Source organism: Gallus gallus, chromosome 1 (genome assembly GCF_016699485.2).
Source record: "Gallus gallus isolate bGalGal1 chromosome 1, bGalGal1.mat.broiler.GRCg7b, whole genome shotgun sequence".
Taxonomy (NCBI): Eukaryota; Metazoa; Chordata; class Aves; order Galliformes; family Phasianidae; genus Gallus; species Gallus gallus.
In genome coordinates this window covers 128,787,999-128,807,724 of record NC_052532.1, presented here as the reverse complement: position 1 = coordinate 128,807,724, position 19,726 = coordinate 128,787,999, and the positions used below count along the sequence as shown (strand labels likewise).

Sequence of the window (19,726 nt, the reverse complement as noted above, 5' to 3'; positions counted from 1 at the left end):
TAATACAGAAACTGCAAGGATGGAAAGCCTGAAACTTAGAGGCTCCAGTTTAAAAGAACAGCAGGAGGGACGTGCACATCTGTGTACATATAATTATTACATTTTTCCTCCAGAAGTGCCCAAATCTTGAATTCTGTTCTGCCTGCAAGGCAAGACGAAACCACATCATCTTAGTGACAAAGACCGCAAAATATTCCAAAGAACACAATTAATTCAATGTGTCAAAAGCTGCATAATAACTGATTTGAATGAAGAACTTCACGTCAGTGCTCAGCACGCTTCAGCATCGCTCCAGCGCCGAGTGCCTGAGCCCAGGTGAAAGACCTGCCCATTCCCTTCACTTCCACAGATGGGACAGTATCTGAACAGAGTTAACAAGCAGACAGATTTCTAAGAACAGCAGCATGAGTTTGTGGCCATTTCCCTCTTCCAGCCTCACAGAACTTTATTGGGCTGCTTTAACACTCACATATATGCCAAACTAGACTTCATAGAATCATAGAATGGCTTAGGTTGGAAGGGACATTAAAGATTCAACCCCCTGCCATGGACAGGGCTGCCCCCCACCAGTTCAGGCTGCCCAGGGCCCCTTCCAATCTGGTCTTAAACATCTCCTAGCATAGGGCACCCATAGCTTCTCTGGGCATCTGTGCCAGTGCCTCACCACCCTTTGGTTAAATAATTTTTTCCTAACATCTAACCTAAATCTCCCCTCTTTTAGTTTTAAACTGTTCCCCCTTATCCTATCACTGTCTGCCTGTATAAAAAGCTGGTCTTTCTCCTCTTTGTTTAAAAGTTTCCTTTAAGTACCGGTCGGCCACAATGAGGTCTCCTCAGAGCCTCCTCTTCTCCAAGCTGAACAATCCCAGCCTTTCTTCACAAGAGAGGTGCTCCAGCCCACTGATCATCTTCATGCTCCGACAGCTGTATGTCTTTCTTGTGGTGGGGTCCCCAGCTGGGGACTCCTGATTGTGCAGCTTATCCTACATGGGCAGACTCACAATGCACATCTGCTGACCTCTACCCAAACCGCCCTCCCCACAGCAAGCCCCTGCGCTCCCCTTCCACAGCCTTCAGTCTCCAACAAGTACACACTGAAGTGGAGTCCAGATAACAACTCTTGCCATGGTACTGCAGAAGAACTGCACTTCATAGTTCATTTTTTGGAGCTGTGGCATTAGCTGCATCCTAATAGAGCTTTTTCTGTCTCCTAAATGAGCAGATCCCATCTCAAACAGCCCCCTAAGAGCAGAGGTACTGAGTTACTGCAGAAGTTTCTAACTGCCTGGGGTGAAGTACCACATACCCTGGCATAGTGCTGAGCTGAAGGCAGTGGCCACATTAAAGCTTAAGCTAGAAGCAAGAAGGTGGAGGAAACCTAGAAATGTTGAATGAACCAGAGAGAATGACAGTCAACTAACTCTAGATAAGAAATATTAAATAGCACCATGAGAAAAAGATGGAGAAAGAAAAAAAAAGTAAGTAATCAGAAAGAAAACAGGAAGAAATGATGCTACAACAGCATTATTTTTATGAAAGCCCACCAAAACTTTTTATCTAAAGTGTTTGAATAACTCATTGAGATGGAATGATCCTATAGGCACTAACATTTGAGATATAAATGAAGAGAAAATGGATATATGCATTTGGGTTTTGTATCTAAAAAAGCACTGTATACCAAAGCCCACATCAAAATACTGTTATTTAAAAGATATTTAAAGAGTGCTATCCTTGCAATGCAAGCATTTCTAGTGGTTCAGAAGGCAGAGTATGTAAAATGGATTACTTTAATGATAAAATCTCTAAATATATTTGGGCACCTAACTCCAGGAACTATGCTTTCTGAACATAGCTCCTTTTTAGGCTACATTTTGTATCATTTTAATTTTAACTTAAGAAAATATCAAAGAATGAATCATTCTGTAGCCCTGGTTCTGACAAAGTGATCACCCAGCAGTGCTGTTCTGTTGAAGGCAGGAACAACATAATGGGGAAATCCCTGACCCGCCTCCATCACTCAGGCATGCACAGACAGAAAGCAGACCCAGCAACACACAAAAGTAGGGAAAACATTACAGAGGAATCTGTATTCCCTCTGTAGGGCATAGCAGCTCTCCTAAACAGCCTGAAGAAGCAAAACCAGCAGACCCAAGCTGCACATGGAGCTGAACCACTCACTGAAGGAAGAATTCACAAGCCTACATGCACTACAAGCTACTTCATACGTTTGTGCATCTTGTCTCTGGGTTAAAAAAAAAAAAAAAAAAAGTTTTATTTTCCATCAAGTCTTATAAATAATGCCAAAAAGGCACAAAGAGTATGCAATACTCTTAACTACTGACAAATAGTCCCTCCTATTATGTCAGTTTCTCTCTGCAAGTACTGTACAATCCTTGTAGAATCAGCTGAAGTAATGAAGGGGAGGCAAGGCAGGATGGGGAGGGCATGAACAAGGTTGTGGTAGTTTGCAGGGCTACAAAGACCCAGATGATATGAGTGCTTTAGATACACCTGAGGAGTGCTCCATGCTTCCAAACAGTATGCACAAGGCTGCTGTTGCTCATGTCGTACCTCTAACCAGGGGCACAGACGTCTCTCAGCAGCAATGCCATTCTCGTGCTCATAGCACTACAGGGTAAACCAAGTACCATCTTCATCCTGCTGTTCATGCAAAGCAGTTGGAAAACCACATACAGTGCATGTGAGCTTCCACAGTATGCACACAAGTATGCAGATAAGATTTTTCTTTTCCTACATTTTGAATATAAGAGCTGCACAGCAAATAACACAGCGCGTACCAGCACTGGAAGGGAAATTAAACAGGACTTAAAACGAGAGACAAGAAAATAGACGTACCGCACAGCAGGCTCAGCCCAAGCCATCCATCCACCCCAGGACTACCTCATTCTCACTACAGCGCTGGTTCCCTCGAGACCTCCCGGGCTTACCGTCAGCAAGGTCTGGTATGATGCCTCAGAACACCTCTCTTTTGTTAAGCAGAGAAGCTGTGTCAAAGTATCACTCAGAAACAAACGTTTCAGCCTGGGCTTCCACATGTAAGCAGCTGCTTACAAAAAGTGATTCCCTTCTTCCCACTGTTCTCTTCCTGAACACCCCTCCGTGGCCCTTGCAGAGAGCAGTGCTTGGAGCTGGCAGAGCTCACAGCTGGCAGCATGAAAACACTGAGAAACATGCAAAGCTTTTTCTTTCACGTGGGTCTGAAATAACAGACTATGAGTGGATTAGCAATTTCATATTTTTAAACGCTGTCATGATTTCAGAGAGTCTATGTGAACAGAAGCACAGAATGAGTAAGGACAGTTTCCTTACACGCTCTCATGTAGTAAAGTGCAGCAAAAGAGAGCAACAGTTATGAGCGGAGTGATGCTATGAGTCTGACATGTAGGTCAATGAAAGAGAACTGCTTTACTTCTCAAAAGAACAGATTTGTCCTTAAAAACCTCACATATGCCACTCTAGATTATAAAAAATACCAGGAATTGCAGCCTGCTGTTACATTTTCATGATTCTTCCTATTACCCTCTTTCTTTCCCTTAGCTTGAACAGAGAAGCAAGATGGACCCACTTCCTACTTGTTCTCATTAATGCAGCAATTAAGCTTTTAGATTTCATTATTATTAAATTCTTTCTGTCCATATGTATTCTACTGTGTGCCCAAGAAACGAAACGCAAATCTGGGGTTAATCCAGTGAGTAAGCTCGCAGCAGAATACACTGGCAGCTAACAAACAGAATAGGGCACTGTGTATACAAGCACTTCATTTTTCTCTCTCACGCATACAAACATCAGAAAACCACATGGAAAAAATGAAGATTTTGTTCAGAACAGAGTGTTTCTGATGCTGTTCTGCATGTTTCTGGCACGAGCTCTCCTGACGCTGACTTGACATCTTGTTAGGCCTCTAACATCTGATCAGGGTAAACCTCACTCACGACTCACGAGAAAAAGCACACCAGAGAAAAAAGAGAATGAAACCCTCTTGATTATGATGTCTCTAAAGGCAGGGCAAAACAGAGACATATAACATCTAAAATTTAAAAGCAAGGTGGCAGCCATCAGATAAATAAAAGATTGGTCTCTCATTCATGACTGCAAGCATCCGGGGAAAAATGACATATTCAGAAATTCATATGGAATTGAAGAAACTACTTCAGAATAACCTAATTCTGCTTTGCTTGGGGAATCGCAGTTCATCATGACATCGTGCACATGCAGCTATGGACAAATACAGAAAGACTTCCAGAGCAATAAATAAACCTCATAAATAATAAATGCTCATTCCCTTAGATACAGCTAGGTGAATTATTATGCTGTCACAAACATTTTTGGGCACATTTTAGTAAGTATTCCACCTGGGAGTGTTAACAAATGCAACATTTCTTATTCATTTTCAAATAAAAGTATCTCCTCTTGATGCTGGTATACTTAAAAACAACCAGGCTGCTTTCTGACAGCTGAATGTGTCTGCCCCAGCCATGGCTTTTTTAACAGTAAAACCCCTGCAGATGTTATCCCATAATATCTATTGACAAGGAACTGTACCTTTACTGTGCACCAGTGTAAGTGAATTCCTGCACAAATACAGCTTGCACATGCTGGGAGTGGATATCAATTATATATACCTCTGGCCACGTCTTCACATGTTTCCTTTACACAGCCAGAAGAGAGGCAGAGGAGATTAAGAAAGACACAGTGGGTTTTTAAAGTCACTGGAAATAAGAACCAGTTTTAAGTCATGGAAACCAGCATCTGCATGCAGCAGGGAACAGCCTTTCCAACTTCTCTGAACAAAACACCCACCCTACATCTTATCCCTTCTAAGCATGATGGATGGCAGCATCCTCTTTTTGAGCAGTAACCTTTTCTTCCGGCAACCAGGTAAATCAATACCACCCTGTGTGGAAATGTCAGTATGAGCGCTCAAAATTCATAATATTAACATTTCAGAGTCTGAAGGCCTCTCGTTTGAAAGCGGTTTCTGCAGTAGCCTTTGATCTAAATCAAATTTTATGGTTAAGAAAGATTTAAAACAGAAGATAAGCTGCAAGATAGTGCTTTGTCTTCTTAAGGTAAACTTAATTCCCTTGGGGCAATTCAACCCAATTGCAGTAGCACTGAGAATTACTGTGGAAACAGGAGAAATCTATTTAATGGATTTTTATTGTTTAACCTAAGGAAAATGCTTTTGTATGTAAAATGATACAGTAAGTGCAGGGATATCTTGAAATTCCAGTTCCAACAATAGGAAATCATTAGAAGGGCTCTAGTGACATACTTTTAAAGCAGATATAAATTTACACTGCATCTTTAAATCCTAGCTATGGCACCAAATAATACTTCTTTTAAAAGAGTAGAAACAATTTCTGTCATTTCCCTACATCCTCTAAAAACAAAATACACACTGAATTTAACAGAAGACCAGCAGTTCAGAGGAAATATGACAGACCATACAGTTGCGGCCTGCACAAGCAAAACCAAAAGAAATGAGAATTGAAAGAAGCCACAAAACATAACCCTCCAGGAACCAAAGCATGGGAGGCTTCCCAGTGTACTGAGAGGACAGCTGTACCACAAAGTGCTGTGCTGACAGAGCCAGGCTCTTCAGAAGTAAAGGTATTGCAGGTATCCCTGCTCCACTGCTCTGGAAAGCTATATAAGTAATTAATTTAGGGGCAGGAAACATTTTGTTAAGAAGCCTTAGCAATACAGTGCCCTAATTTCAGCAGAAACCTCGATATGTTGCTGCTGCAGAAACTTAAATGTGTCCTTTCCATGAACAATCCAGAATTTTATGCCCTTACATCATTAAACCAAGGAATCTAAAATACATCTTGCTGGAAAGATTCACCTTTTCAACCTCAGTTTGGTCCTGGGTTCTCCTTTTGGCTTTGTCATAATCCCTGATGGCACAGAAAGACTGGTCAGTCAATAAAGCTCCTAGTGACACTGCTGGTCCTAAGAACCCACACCTGACCCATCGAGTTTTAACCCTAAGCTGCACAATGAGTGATTCTTCTTCTTTCAACTTAACGTATGCATTTTGAAAGCATACTTCAAAATTCACATTTCCAGCATGGAAGTACTGAGAAGTTGAAGTTCCTCTATTGCTCCTTCATAAGAATACCTCAGCTGTACCAGAAATTAGACAGTGGATTCAAATTAGTTGTCAAGAAAAATGAACCTAAGTCTGACTTAATAGCCTAATTTGGAAATGTACCCTGGGCCCACCCTTGGCAATAAAAACACAGTTTAACTCATGTTGTAGAAATACCTAAGAAGCTCTGTAACTTTGTTTCTCCACCCAATCAAACAACAGAAAATGATGTCTCAAATGAAAAACACCACGCGTATTGAAGTAAGAGAAACTGTCTAAACTTCGGATATTTTTCATCTTCATATTTTTTTTTTAATCCAAAAGATTTGTACAGCATTTTTTTTTTTTAATAATAACTTACAGAATCAAAAGAAAAATAAATGCATAGCTTCAAAACCTTAGACTGTAACCTCCCATTGTTGCAGGAGAGTTCAAAGTCATAAAGTGCTGCAGATATGAACACACATCAGACAAATACTCTAGTACTAACGTATTTTTTTCTGGTTTATTTAACAATATTCCAAGCTTAGAACATTAAATAAAAATCTCACAGACAATGAGTAGGACTAACAATGGCTTTGTTCTTTTTTGTCTTTTCTTTTTCTTTTCTTTTTTTTTTTTTTTTTTTTTTTTTAAGAGAATGCTGAGACATCTCCATTGACCCAACTAGTTTTATTTTGGATACCAAAAAAATAAATTAAAGGACACAAGGCAGAAGGGAACAGCGCCCCACACAGCTCAGCAGACGCACACAGGAGCAGGCCACAAGCCCTGCTATGTGCTCAGGCCCCATGCTGGCAAAGCAGGCCATGCACACTTTGCGCCAGCAGTCTGAAGCTCCCCAGTGGCTAGCAGTGATGAAAATAAACCAGCCAGGCACTCTTACATGATGCAGGGTGACATGAAGGAGGGGGCAGAAAAGAGAAAGCTGCTGCAACTCACTCCCTTCCTTGATTTGGCTTTGTGGCCCTTGCATATGTGTCTGTCACACCATAACTTCATTTTGCATCATGGCCAGTCACACCCAGCCACCCCATCCTGCCATAAAGGCCTCCGATCTGTAAAAACTACTAAGCCAACACATAAATACGTGGTTTGGTGACATAAATGATGGTGGAATTGAATATATTTTCACATGTTCCTTCTGGCCAGTCTCCTTCTACAAGCACACGTCTGCAGGTGCCACGATGATGACAAAAATCAAGCCGTCTTCTCAGCGTGTGACCATCTTCCACACACCTCTCTTCAGATGGGCCGCGCTCAGCGTGCTCGCAGACACTCAACGCCAATTAACAACATCGGCATCTCCCACAGCCACCCTAGTCACCACACACGTGTTTCTTTGGCAGCATGGTCATTGAGACCACAGTGGGACAGCAGGGCAGAGGTAGCTCTTCACAGCTGGGCACAGAACGTCAGAATTTGTCTCAGCGGCATTTTTCAACTCCTTTAAGCACCAGTAGGAACGGGTGCTAACCAGGCAAGAGCAGCCCTCCCAGCACAGCTCTAGCAGGAGACTGTGAGCGGGGGACAAGAGGCCTGCCACACAAATACAGCCACAGAACTCCTCCCACACCTCACAGGGAAGTCCTGGCTATCATCTCGCTCAGTGCCAAGTGCGAAAGATGATTGTGTTTGTCCTGCAGTATTTCATAAGAGACACAGGGTTTTCCTCGCTGGGCTTTTTTTCTTTTTTCTTTTCTTTTCTTCTTTTTTTTTTTTTTTTTTTGCCAAGTTCTCAAAAGGGCTGAAAACACTTAGGGCCACAGACACACAGGAAGCAATTGCAATACATAACAACTAATCAGAAACAGCACTCAAATGTTCGACTCCACTCTACAAACTGAATCAAAAAAAGGAGAAGAAAGAAAAGTTTTAAGTGCTAACGTAACGAGAAGCAATCCTAAAGACTCACTAAATACATGTGGGGAAGTGGAGGGTCTCCCTCTTTTAAATATATTTACATAATATTAAAGTTTTTATATTGCTTTTTTCATCAACAAAATTCTCTATGCTACCCTGGACAAAGTCCCCGTTTAAATTAAAAGGTTAAGTAATTTATGACACACACACACACACACACAGTTAGACCTATGGCTCTGGCGTGCCTCCTGCAACCTTTGTCCCCTCCCTCCATCCCTAGGGCCAGATGCCTTTGATGCTTTGCACCTCTGGCATCAGCTGCCACATCTGCACAGCAACCTCGCCTGGACCCAACTCACTTTCTAAAAGCGGGACAGACTATAGCCAGGGCTTGCCTGGACAAAAAGGGCTTTGCCTTTTAGCCACTACAGCTCAGTGGTAAAACCTGAGCAACGTGGACACAGCAATACCATTCTGGAAGCGTTTATACCGTTTACACCACACTGGAAAGTCAAATAAATTCTCCAAGTATAACTGCATCCACACCACAGCCAGCACAATGCCAGTTAAAACACTAGCACAGTCCCTTAACTGACAGAATCATACCGGCTGAACTTCTCTAGCATAGACCAAGCCTAAGACATGAGGTAGTGAAAAAGAAAATCAGGCTCATGATCGTTTTTCATTCTTTATCATCAGTACACTCTAAAAATCCTGGCTGCTCTGATTTATGGAATTTAAAAATAACGTTTTAAAATCCAAAATGTAAAGCTAACACCCTAAGTCACATGGGATTTATAATTAGAGGCATAAATCTTAAAAATTCCCTTGCTTAGGGTCCTAACTCAGGAAAAATATTTCCATTATAGAAAGCACATAAACATGTGTTTCTCTTCCAGAGAAGTAAGCGGAAGGGAAGCACAAGCCTAAGTGCTCTCTGAGATCTGGGCCACAGTCAGAAATCACGATCTTTGTAGCATTTATTTCCTCATTCATTTCAGTGCTGTTTAATCACAAGTCATTCATGTTTTAAGACAGTGGGAAAAACACAGACAATGGAAGCTAAATCAAGTTTGAGACAACTGTTCAATATTTACAGCATTCATAGCATAAACAAGTATTTTTGGTAACTTATGACAAATACCTTTCTCTTTGTTATTAAATGTACTGCAGCAGTCCTGTTAAACAAACCCACTGTCTCGGATATTAAAGAAATTGTTGTTTACATTTACCGAGTCATTTAAATTAAAAATCTGTTCCTGTTCCAAACCCCACTCTCCTTCATCTTCATCTTCCGGTTCTGCCTCCGACCCATTCCGAGTGTTTTCATACAAAAAGATCTGCTCGTCCACATGAGCTGGGGCCAACCGGTTTCTCTTTGCACTGACAACATTAGCAGAAGAACCAAAAAGTCGTTCGGGAAAGACCCTTGTGGCCAAAATACACCAGTATTTTTGAAGAACCTTTGGTAAAACTGGAAACAGTGCTAGTCTGTCAGACCACCACTTTAGCGGGTCTTCGTTCAACCCAAGGACTTTTTGAGACTTAAAGTTGCTCAATTCCTCAACAATCTGAGCGTGCCACTCCTCTTGGTCCTCTACACCTCCTGTCTGGCAGAAGATCTCTGCAAGCATGTTGTTGATCACGCTAGTAGGAGGAGGAGTGGAGGAGATGATTATTTTTTTCACTGGAGGCTCTTCCGAAACAGTGAAGAATTTTTCCTCAGTCCGAAAAGTGTTCTCTTTGACTTTCTCCAGCAGGCTTTTTGCTTCTTCCACCACTCTGTTTTCCACCTGCTGCCGCTCAAAGGCTGAAAGAAAAGGCAGTTTTTTGTAGCGAGGATCCAAGAAAGTAGCAACGTTGAGGAACATGTCTATTTCCGGGGTGTGCTGGTAGGTAGTTGACAGCTCCTTAGCTATTACCTCCTTCGCCATGCTGATTTCTTTCAAATCGTTCTCTTTGATGTTCAGGGTAGTGTTGAGAAGCATGTGGAGAAGGGGCTTCACCATACTTATTGTTGGATACTTGGAAGCAGACATCATCTCTGCGACCTGTTTGAAAGGCTGCAGCAGCTCCACCAGCCCTTCGATTGTATTCCACTCGCTGGCTTCCAGCATGAGGTGGTGGTTGTTGCTGTCCTCCACGAGGACGGCCGCAATGACGAATTGCTGCTCCTTGAGGCGCTGCAACATGGCGAGTGTGCTGCCCCACCAGGAAACGCGATCGCTCACCAGCATGCAGTGTAGAATATTCTGCTGCTTCTGCTTCTCACTCAGCATATACATCGCTACCGTAGACTGCTGAAAATACTCCACCAGTTTTCGGCACCTGGCAAGAAGGCTGCAGAGCTTTGGGAGCTGAAAAGCTTGTTGTATTCCGGCATTAAAAGTGTGCCCCAAGCAAGGCATTTGCACTGGAATATCTAGGAGAGAGCAAGCTTTCACAATGTCTTTGCTGTAGTCCGTGGTAGCACCGAAGACTTTTGTATTGATCCCCCATTCGATGAATGTTTCATAAAGGACTCGCGTAATAGTCTCTGCAGTATTATCCTCTGGTACTTCAAACGTTTTTAAGCAACGTGAGTTGACCACCAGACAGTTGGAATGACTACTGCTGAGAAAGTGAACTGCGACAGTTACATATGACCTGTTCTGGTTTTCACTCCTCCACATGTCTGTGGATATGCCACACCACAGGACATCAGTGAGCTCTTTTAACACAATCTCTCTAATGGTGTTGTATTTTTCAGGAATAGCTTTTGTACAGAAATACTTCCGGCTAGGAAGTTCATACCTGGGATCAGCCGTTCTCAAGAGAGCCTTGAAAGTGGGCTCATCAACAATGGAAGCAGGATACATGCCCTCACAGATCAAGCTGATGACTGCAGACGTCAGCTCCTGATGCTTTTTGTTTTCGTAGTTCTGGTAAGTCTTCATGATGAGACTATCTTGAACAACTTGCTGCGATGATTCTGGCTTGATTTTTGAAAATGCAGTTGCAAAGGCCTCCCTCATTTGCTCGGTGTTACTTTTCACAAATTCACAGAATTCGTCGGGGTGGTTTTTCTCGAGGTGGTAGGAAAGGTTGGACGTGTTTCCCGAATAGGCGATCTGTGCCATGCAAATACGGCAGTAGATTTTCTTCCACTGTAATATGCATCCTTCCGCATTGGTATCAAACCCAAAGTACTTCCACACTTTACTCTTTGCTCTTGGGTGAGCCACTAACTTTAGATCTGACGGGGAACCTTCTAAACTTTTATTCTCCATTGCTTCTTGGCCACCGTCCCACCTTTTGATCCTTCACTCATTAATGAGTACCTGATAAAGGCAGTAAGATAAAGATACAATGAGAAAGCACAAGTTTGACCACACTCAACTATGTGAAATCACTGTTTCTGTGAATATATATCAAGAAACCTACCTCACTAATTACATTTGCAATTTTAAAGATGAGATTTGCAGGAAGTGTGACCTACAAGAAGCCCATTAGAATGTCAAAAATTTAAAAGGTTTTAAATACAGCACACTCTGCTGTGAAATTGAGCTAAAAGTCCTGAGTACATCTTGTTTCTGGAATTACATAGTTCTTGGTAGAGGACATGTAACATCTGCCACAGAGTTCACACATTGTTGTTACACAAGCCAGAAATGTGCTGCAGCAATTTCTTGTCCCCTAAGTTATAGCTAAAGCTAGACTAACATTATCTAACATCCCCTAGCCTAGCAGTTAGCAAACTTCACTATGAATATTTATTTCAAATGAAACTTGATACTGAAGGAGCAAAGGTTTTATTGTTTGTTTATTTCGAGAGAATCTCTGTTAGCCTGAACTAACTGTTCCAGGACTCGCCTTAAGAGGAAAAAAAAGCTGTAATGCAAATTATGGCATTAATCTGCTCCTCTGAAGTGTAAAGATGTTTTATAACAAAACCAAAAGGAAGTGGAATTCGAACCTGCATGCAGATCAGCAATATGCTTCTGACACCTTTCCTGCCTTTCTCTTCCAAAACCAAGGCAACTTTCTGAAGTGCCAGTTCATAGCCTTAGTTCCTGGAATAAACACTATATAATAATGACAGAAAGAGACAGACAGGGAAGCACTAATAAAAGTTATTAACCACATCAGGTAGGAAGTAATTTTGCTGTCTTATCTTCTAAAGACTGAAGAAGCTCGTGGAGACAGTGACATGCTGGAGAAGAACACAGCAAGAAGGCAAAGCTTAGCAAACCGTACCTAAATATCTATATGGGGAAAGGCTTCTTGTGCAAACAGCCACAGTGTCCCTGCACACAGTGCAGGCAACAACCACCTGCCAGAGCTTACTCCTCTGAACCAAAAAGCCACGCAATAGCACCACTGCACTCCTGCGCTTCTCCACTCCTCACATAACACCAGCCCAGCCGCAGCAAGCAGCAGCCCTTCACTGGTGTAGCAGGGAGAAGGAAGCCATCAGCCAACACTGATGTGACCTCCTCCATACAGAAACAAGTAAAGAGCAGAAGAGAAATTGAAAGAGCATTCCTGCAGCCATCCTGAAAGCAATGGGACTTCTCCCTTGCTCAGTAGGAGCTGCTTCTACGCCAAAACGCATGAATCCCCAGGCAATAAAACCAGCTGGCTGGCAGAGGAAGAAAGGATCTGTTTTCTTTTTAACTTGCTGCAGGGGAACATCCCCAAAAATTTTATGGATGCAGCTCCTCCAGCATGTTCTCCTCTGTCGATAAACATTCCCAAGAAAAGGTGTAACTACAGCAGGTATTTTGCAGCACTTTGTGAACTGCTTCAGTGAAAAAGCAAATGCAAGTTTACCAGGACTACATATATTTATTTAAACACAGCTGTTGGTTTAGATTTAGAATGAAAGGTACAAGGCAAGTGTTTAAATTATTAGATTTGTTTTCAGTATTCATATATCTGAAGATTTACTTCTGTGTGCAAACTTCTTCTGACTTGGAAGGGGGAATGTTTTGACTACTTGTATGCCCTCTTCTATGACTCATTCAGTGCTTTTTTAGTTGCCAGGATAAACAACTGATTCAACATGGTAATACTCTGTAATTCTGAAACAGCACCAAGGTATGCAATCTCACCAAAACTGGTGATTTTGAAAAACAAAGTGGAGTAACACATACTGATGTAACCCTGCTATAACATATGATTGTGTATTGATAAGATACTCCAGTGCGTATTACTACTGCTTTTGGTTTCCCCCGTTTCACTCCATGACAAGCAGTCTAAAGGCGGCATAGAGGCTCCTGGCATTTCATTAAATCTTGCAGTTTCCTTTGCAATTACATGGCAGTTCCTGAAAGCAAGGAGGAAGGAACTGTAATAACAGAGTTGATGCATCTTTAAAGTTAGTACGACACACCTTGGATCATAAAAAGTTCATCACAGACTGATAGAGGACAAGTTATTTCAGAGCAGGGGAGCGTTACAGACTCTCCCCACCCTTCATTCTTATGCATGTTGCAGCTTTACCATTATTTTTAGATGGATCTGGCACTGGTGCTGGTGGCACTGAGCAGCACTGCCATAGTTAAGGACATATCAGTGTAGCATAGCTTAAGTTATAACACTACAAACCACATTTCAACTTATTATAACAGCTCTAACATAAACTGTTAACCACCCCTGCCTCTCCTTGTGTAGTGTATAGTGTAACTGGCACTACAAAAAAAAAAAAAGTGCCTATTTTTCTCAAGGAAGAGGTGGGTGTTCCCTCTCCATTGGAACAGCTACAGCATCCACAGCCCAGGCCTGGCAGAAAGCAGAGAAGAGTGCAACCTGTTGCACAGTGGCTGGCAGAAACCCTCTCCTTCAGCTCACCCAACTACCCACTATAAAAAAACAGCACCACTTGGGTCCACTGCAAACCCTTTCACAGAAAGAAAGCCTTAAGGCTACAGAAGCGCCTTTGTTTTCTCCCTTGAACTCCCACCCACACCATGGTGGGAGTTCAAGGGACTCAGTGTAGAGCACACATTTGGAGGAGCAGTTGGGCTCCTCCTGTATGTACAGCTGGTCCAAAATACCACCAGATACCATGGTCAAGGACTTCAGCACTGATGGCCTGGTGACAGCTCTGCAACCTCTCCTGGCCTTGGGGATGACATCAGGAGGAGGAGGACTAAGAAAAGGAGGTGGAGAAGGAGGAAGGACTGGGTTTCCTGAGCATGCTTCAGCATGCTCTGCGCTTCCCACGGCCCTGCTCTTCAGCCCCAGATTGCTCTCATCCTCCTGAGGTCGGCAGGGCTGGAGGCCAAAGGCCCATGATGGAGACACAGCTGGGTTTCCCCACTGACAGAGAAGTCACATCCAAAACCCACACAAACTGGGTTGTGAAAGCAGGGATTTGGCTGTTGGGACACGCCAGGTGCACAGCCACCTTCTCTCTGCCCCCTTGTGCACATGCAGCAGTGACACAGGTTGTAGTTACATACTATCATTTCTGCAGAACCCTTACCTCACTCAGCGTAGAGGCAACCCCAGAACTTGCGTTTCCTGACTTTTGAAGCTACCTAAATAATTATCTTATGTGTCTGAGTGGTGGGAGGGATTAAGCATTAGGTGCAATTTTATTTTTGCCTACATTCAGTCCTTGCTGCATGATGGTTTCATTGGCCATCACTGGAACGAGGTGTTTTACAACCCACAGTTGGTATGACTTTAAGGAGGAAGTGCTTGGTCTATCCCTAAGCTTGAGGCATATAAAATAAAAGCCCTCAGTAAAGGAATTAAAATTAGGAGACAGATGTTCTCAAATTAATATTTCATGATCAATTATAAATGAACTCTGTACAAATTATGACACTGATTAACTGGAAATCAAGACAAGTAATATGTATATGATGTTTCAATCACTTTTAAGAAGGATGTGAGTCAGCTTTAAGGTCTGGATGTGGCTCTGGGCAGCCTGGTCTAGTGGTTGGCGACCCTACACAAAGCAGGGGGGTTGAAACTAGATGATCATTGTGGTCCTTTTCAACCCAGGCCACTCTATGGTTCTTCTGCTCTTCACTCACACTACAGCCCTCCTCAAAGACTATCTTCTACACATCACATACCGCACTTAGCTGCTAAATTTCAATCAAATCACACGCACAGAAGACAAAATGCAGGAGGAAAATGCCTCCCCAGGAAGCTTTTTAAAATACCAAAAAAGTATCAGCACATAAAAAAATGTTATCAGTGAGATGACTTTCAGTGACCACATTTCCAGAGTTATAGGCTGGTGTCACAGTGAAAGTGAGTTCATCTTTTAGCAATTCATTGATTACATGGTTTCTGTTTTAGAAGCTGATTACATCAAGATCTTTATGCACTCAGGGCATTTATGCTTTTTTCCCTCCAATTAATTAAGTTGAATTTCAACTGTAAGAAACATAAAGGCAGTAATTCCTAATGAACCTATTTTTAAGTCCACTGAACACTTGTTTTATGACAAGGGTTTTTTGGACACTGAACAATGAAATGATAGGTGAGGCAACACCAGACTTGCAGTGATTTATTGTAGAAACAGAAGACCAGTTTTTGCCAGCAATAAGCAAGGAGCATAATGAGATACCAAAGAGGAAAAGCAAGGCATGAAGCAGCTGCCGAAGCTCACTTGGTTATCTCCTTACCCCACAAACAGCCAAAGTCCCGCATTTCCCAGTCGTGACATCAGGAAGCCTCCTGTACTGGGCAGCCCCACCGTCCTGCCACCAAAGGACTACCACTGGTGGGCTCTGAGCTCTATATTTTCAGGCTCACCAGTGAACTTTGCCACCTGATTGTCTGAGGAGCTGACGCGCTGCCTCTCAGAACACGTCTTGTTTCAGGTCAGTGCACCCAATTTGAAGAGAACAGTGCAATCCTGTACTGTGAAGAGGAGCTGGGAGCCGCGTTGTGCGCACCTGGCAACCTACACAACTGCGTTTGTTCTGGGATCCGTGAGTCGCCTCCCTCTCCTGAGCCTTGGCAGCAGAGGGTCCAGCCACAGCACTCACGCAGCTCACCCCATGCATCAGCCACTATGTCACCTATGCAATCAGCACCTCGAGAATTGTTTGTAACATAAATGGCCTTTTCTCCTTTACTTCCACACAGCGATTTAGCTTTGTGATAAAAATCACTGGTTGTGCCATGCTTATGCTCACAATTTTGGACTCACCTTCCCTGTGCTTTAAGGTCAGAATTTCAGCCAAACTTTCCCACTCTGGATCAGAAGCTGCAGCTTCAGGATAAAGAGTTGGATCCCTTTGGCTCACAGCTGCGAGAAATTACTAACACCGTACCTTGAATCTAGATTTCAGGGCTCAAACTGTCCTCTTTCCCAAAAAAGCTGTCTTGAATCCTACCTATAAAAACTAGATGAACTCAAGGAGTTTGCAACAGAATAGATGCTAAAGTATATGTGCTGAGAACACAGAACTTCTGAGTAAGTTTGACTAAGAGAAAGAACTAGTTGGGTTTACTTTCGATTAAAATCCTCGGAATCTCTCTGCTAAGAGTCAGAAGGTAAGCTTTTCTTGGAAAATGAACTACACACCTTGGAGACAGAAGGGCTGCACTTACACTGGGTCTCAATGCTGCCTTCACTCAGTGCCTGAGGCCGAGCTACAGCCGTGCCCCTGCCGTGCTACAGGGCCGTACCCAGGAAATGGGAACCCCGACAGGGAACAGCAGCCGAGCAGTCAGGACGAGAGACATTCCTTCACCACCAGTGCCAGTCCTGCTCCCCTCTTGGCCCTTCATTGCTCAGGCAATGGCCGCTAGCAGTGGGCATTTTTCTGAGCTGCAAGGTCAGCCCGTTGGAAAGACATAGGTGGACACAGGTGGAAAGACGGGCACTGCAACAACACATTCTAGATTCCTGCCTCAAAAAGTTACTCAGTTATTTCTCTCAATAAGCACAGTTCACTGATCCCAACTTTACTTAAGCACATCGTAACCAACACTTCCACTTTTTGTCATGCTGCGGTCACTATTTTGAAATTATTGCATGAAAACAAGGCAAATCTAGGAAAAAACCCTCCCACTGATAGGCCGGTTGGTTTCTGAAACCCTGACAAGCCAAAGCAAGGCAGCAGGTTACTGCCGAGAGGTGAGTGCGCCCAACAGTCCCGTTCCAAGGAAGCTGCTCGTCCTTGGAAGGAGCCATCCCAAACTGGGGCCGGAGGAAAGCTTTCCAAATCCACCAGACCCGTCACAGCCCTCCTAAGGCCAGCTGACGTCTCCCCGATGCTACACGCACTGCCTCAGCCTGTTATTTCCAAGTTCAACTTTATTTCTTTTTTAACAGTAGATGAGAACGTAACGCACCGAAACAATCGGGTCACATTTTCATCGTGGTGCTTCTCCTCGGTTCGGAAAAGATTTGGAAAGTGTTACACACCCTAGGCACAATACCCGCCTTCACCCTGCCAAGAAAAACTAATGCTAGAAAAATGCTCCGATGGCTTCAAACTGTACGCACATCTGCCGCTTTACTGGTGGGGTTCTTCTACTTGTTTTCCTTGTTCTATGCTCGCGTTTTGAGACTGTAAAGGAGAATGCAAACCTACTGCAGAACTACCAAGAGTGAAGAAAAGAAGAAGTGCTGCCCACGAAGCCATATGCAGTGGAACGCACAGCTCGCTCGGTCATCGGCCTCCAGCGCCCCGCACACCTCTAATACCCCAACCTACTCCTGCCCCATCTCTTGTCTCGGATTTTTATTGTGACCCTCGTTAAGACTTCCCACAGCTCCACAGCTGCCAGAGGATGGCAAAGGCACTGTCCTGTAGGCAGAGTTATACGGAGATCTGATGATATAGCACACATCCAGACAGACTGCACTTTGCTGTAAGTTCGCAAAATCAGAAGTGTTCTAAAGTCCTAAAGAGAAATGTAGGAAAAGAGGAAATTCAGATACTTTTTTTCCTTCTAAACTCAAAAGTTTCCTTAGTCAACGTTAGGGGACTAAAAAGAGTCATTACCAAGCACTTGCTGATCAAAAATCAGGAAAAAAAAAAAAAAGAAGAAGAAGGAAAAAAGTAACTTCTCAAACAAATAACTGAAGTGGGGGAAAGTACGAGTCACTCTCACCAACTCGGCTGGTGACAGCAGAGCTACAGGGGCAGGGAACGAGGGGCAGGCCGGGCTACCAGGCACTGAGGCGGGCACGGGGTAAGTGAAGAGCCGCGTCGCAACCCACCCTCCGAGCACCTACCTGGGCCGGAAGGCGCTCCGCCCCGTCGGTCTCCGGACCTGAGGTCTGTGGCAGAGCGGCCAAGAGCGAGAAGAGGAAGGAAGAAGAAGAGCGGAGACGCGAAGTACCCGCGGACTCCCCACACCGCCTGCGAGGCCGCACTCAGGCCGGCGTGCAGCCAGGCAAGCAAGCGGCCGCCCCGGGCCCGGCACCCCGCCCCGCCCCGCCCCGCCCCGCGTCCGGGGCGGCCGCGTCCCGCGCTCCGGCCGGAGCGGTGGGGCCGGGGGCGGCGGCGAGGGCGGGGCGGTGGGGGAGGGAGGGCGCGACGGGCCGCAGCCCCCCCAGCCCGGAGCCCTCCGTCCCGCGAGGGAGGAGCGCGGGGCCGGGCCCGGGCGGCGGCGGGCGAGCGGCGCCCCCAAGGTCGCGGTCGCCCCGTCCGGGGGCCGCAGCCGCCCCCCCCTCGGCGGGAAGCGGCGGCGAAGTTTCCCCCGCGGGCGGCGGCGCTGCCCCGCCCCGCGCCCCCGGCAGCGCCGGGCGCGATGCTCACCTGGGGCCGGGGGGCAACGCGAGCGGAGGCGGCGGCGCAGCTGGTGCAGGATGACGGCGAGGCCGGCGTAGTACACGCTCAGCAAGGGCACCAGCGGAGACAATAGCGACATGGCTGCCTCCCGCCCCTCGGCGGCTCGGCGGAGCGGGGAGCGCCCGTACAGCTCCCGATGCGCCCGGCGCGGAGGTTCCGCCGGCGGCGGGCCAGGGGGCGCGGCTCGGGGCGGCCCCCACCCAGCGGAAGGGACGGGACGGCGAGCGGGGAGGGGAGGGGACGAGAGGAGAGGGAGGCGCCGCCGCTGTCACAGCAGCGCTCGGCCCGCCGCGGCTCCCGCCCTTCTGGGCATGTGCGGCGGGGGAAGGGCCACGCGCGGCCGGCGCAGGCACGGCCGGCTGTTAGGGAGCCGAGCGCCGGGCTGCGGGCGGGCGGGCGGGCGGTCGGCTGGGAGGTGGGTGTCGGGGGCCGCGCCGCAGCCTCACGGCTGGCGGGAGGGTCTGAGCGCGGCGTCATCCGTCGGCCCTCGCCGGACGGCGGTCGGCGCCGTGTCCGGTAACGGAACTGGGCCACAGCCGTGGGTGCGCTCCGCCCTGCGGGCACGGCGTGTGATCGGCAGAGCTCCTCTGAGAACGGGCAGCGGGCAGAGCCCGCTCGGGCGGCTGGAAGCAGCCCCGCGGAGTGCAGCTGTGTAGACAGAGCCTGAACTCTTCACGGACGCTTTTACAGCCACTGCAAGTCATGCCTCTTATCTCACAAGTTTTGTCGGTTTAAAATGCTTATTTTTAAGATGACGGGTACTTGAGGCAGAACAGTAAATTCTAGCCACCGGTTCTGCTAAGTTCTTGGTTCGGGCTATGGGAAGTGCCTTGCTCTGCACTGACACTGAGTTTCTCATTGACAGAAACAGTTTCACAAATGCAGGTGGGCTTGAGCACTGATACACAGCAGAAGTATAGGAGCAGTAGCTTTACAAGAGGAAACATTTACCCACCTATTCAATGTCAGGAGTGCATTCAAAGTGTCATTC

General features: G+C 45.6%; 2 protein-coding genes across 5 annotated transcripts in view; both read right to left on the bottom strand.

The window, feature by feature from the left end:
- DHRSX (dehydrogenase/reductase X-linked) overlaps positions 1-18,899 on the bottom strand; it is a 164,482-nt gene extending 145,583 nt beyond the window's left edge. Inside the window, exon 1 of the mRNA XM_040661659.2 lies at positions 18,703-18,899. Coding sequence (XP_040517593.1) covers positions 18,703-18,814 — 112 coding nt within the window. The 5' untranslated portion in view covers positions 18,815-18,899. The remainder of the gene's footprint in view (positions 1-18,702) is intronic.
- The window catches only part of ZBED1 (zinc finger BED-type containing 1), a 52,839-nt gene continuing 39,706 nt past the window's right edge, over positions 6,594-19,726 (bottom strand). For 2 of the 4 annotated variants that reach the window (XM_046906078.1, XM_046906081.1), the window contains exon 2: positions 6,594-11,298. In XM_046906078.1, the coding sequence (XP_046762034.1) occupies positions 9,160-11,247 (2,088 nt within the window). In that variant the 5' untranslated portion in view covers positions 11,248-11,298 and the 3' untranslated portion in view covers positions 6,594-9,159. Of the gene's footprint in view, positions 11,299-11,933; positions 18,325-19,726 lie in introns of those variants that run through there. The other 2 variants (XM_015277733.4, XM_040661651.2) reach the window with 2 other exon arrangements.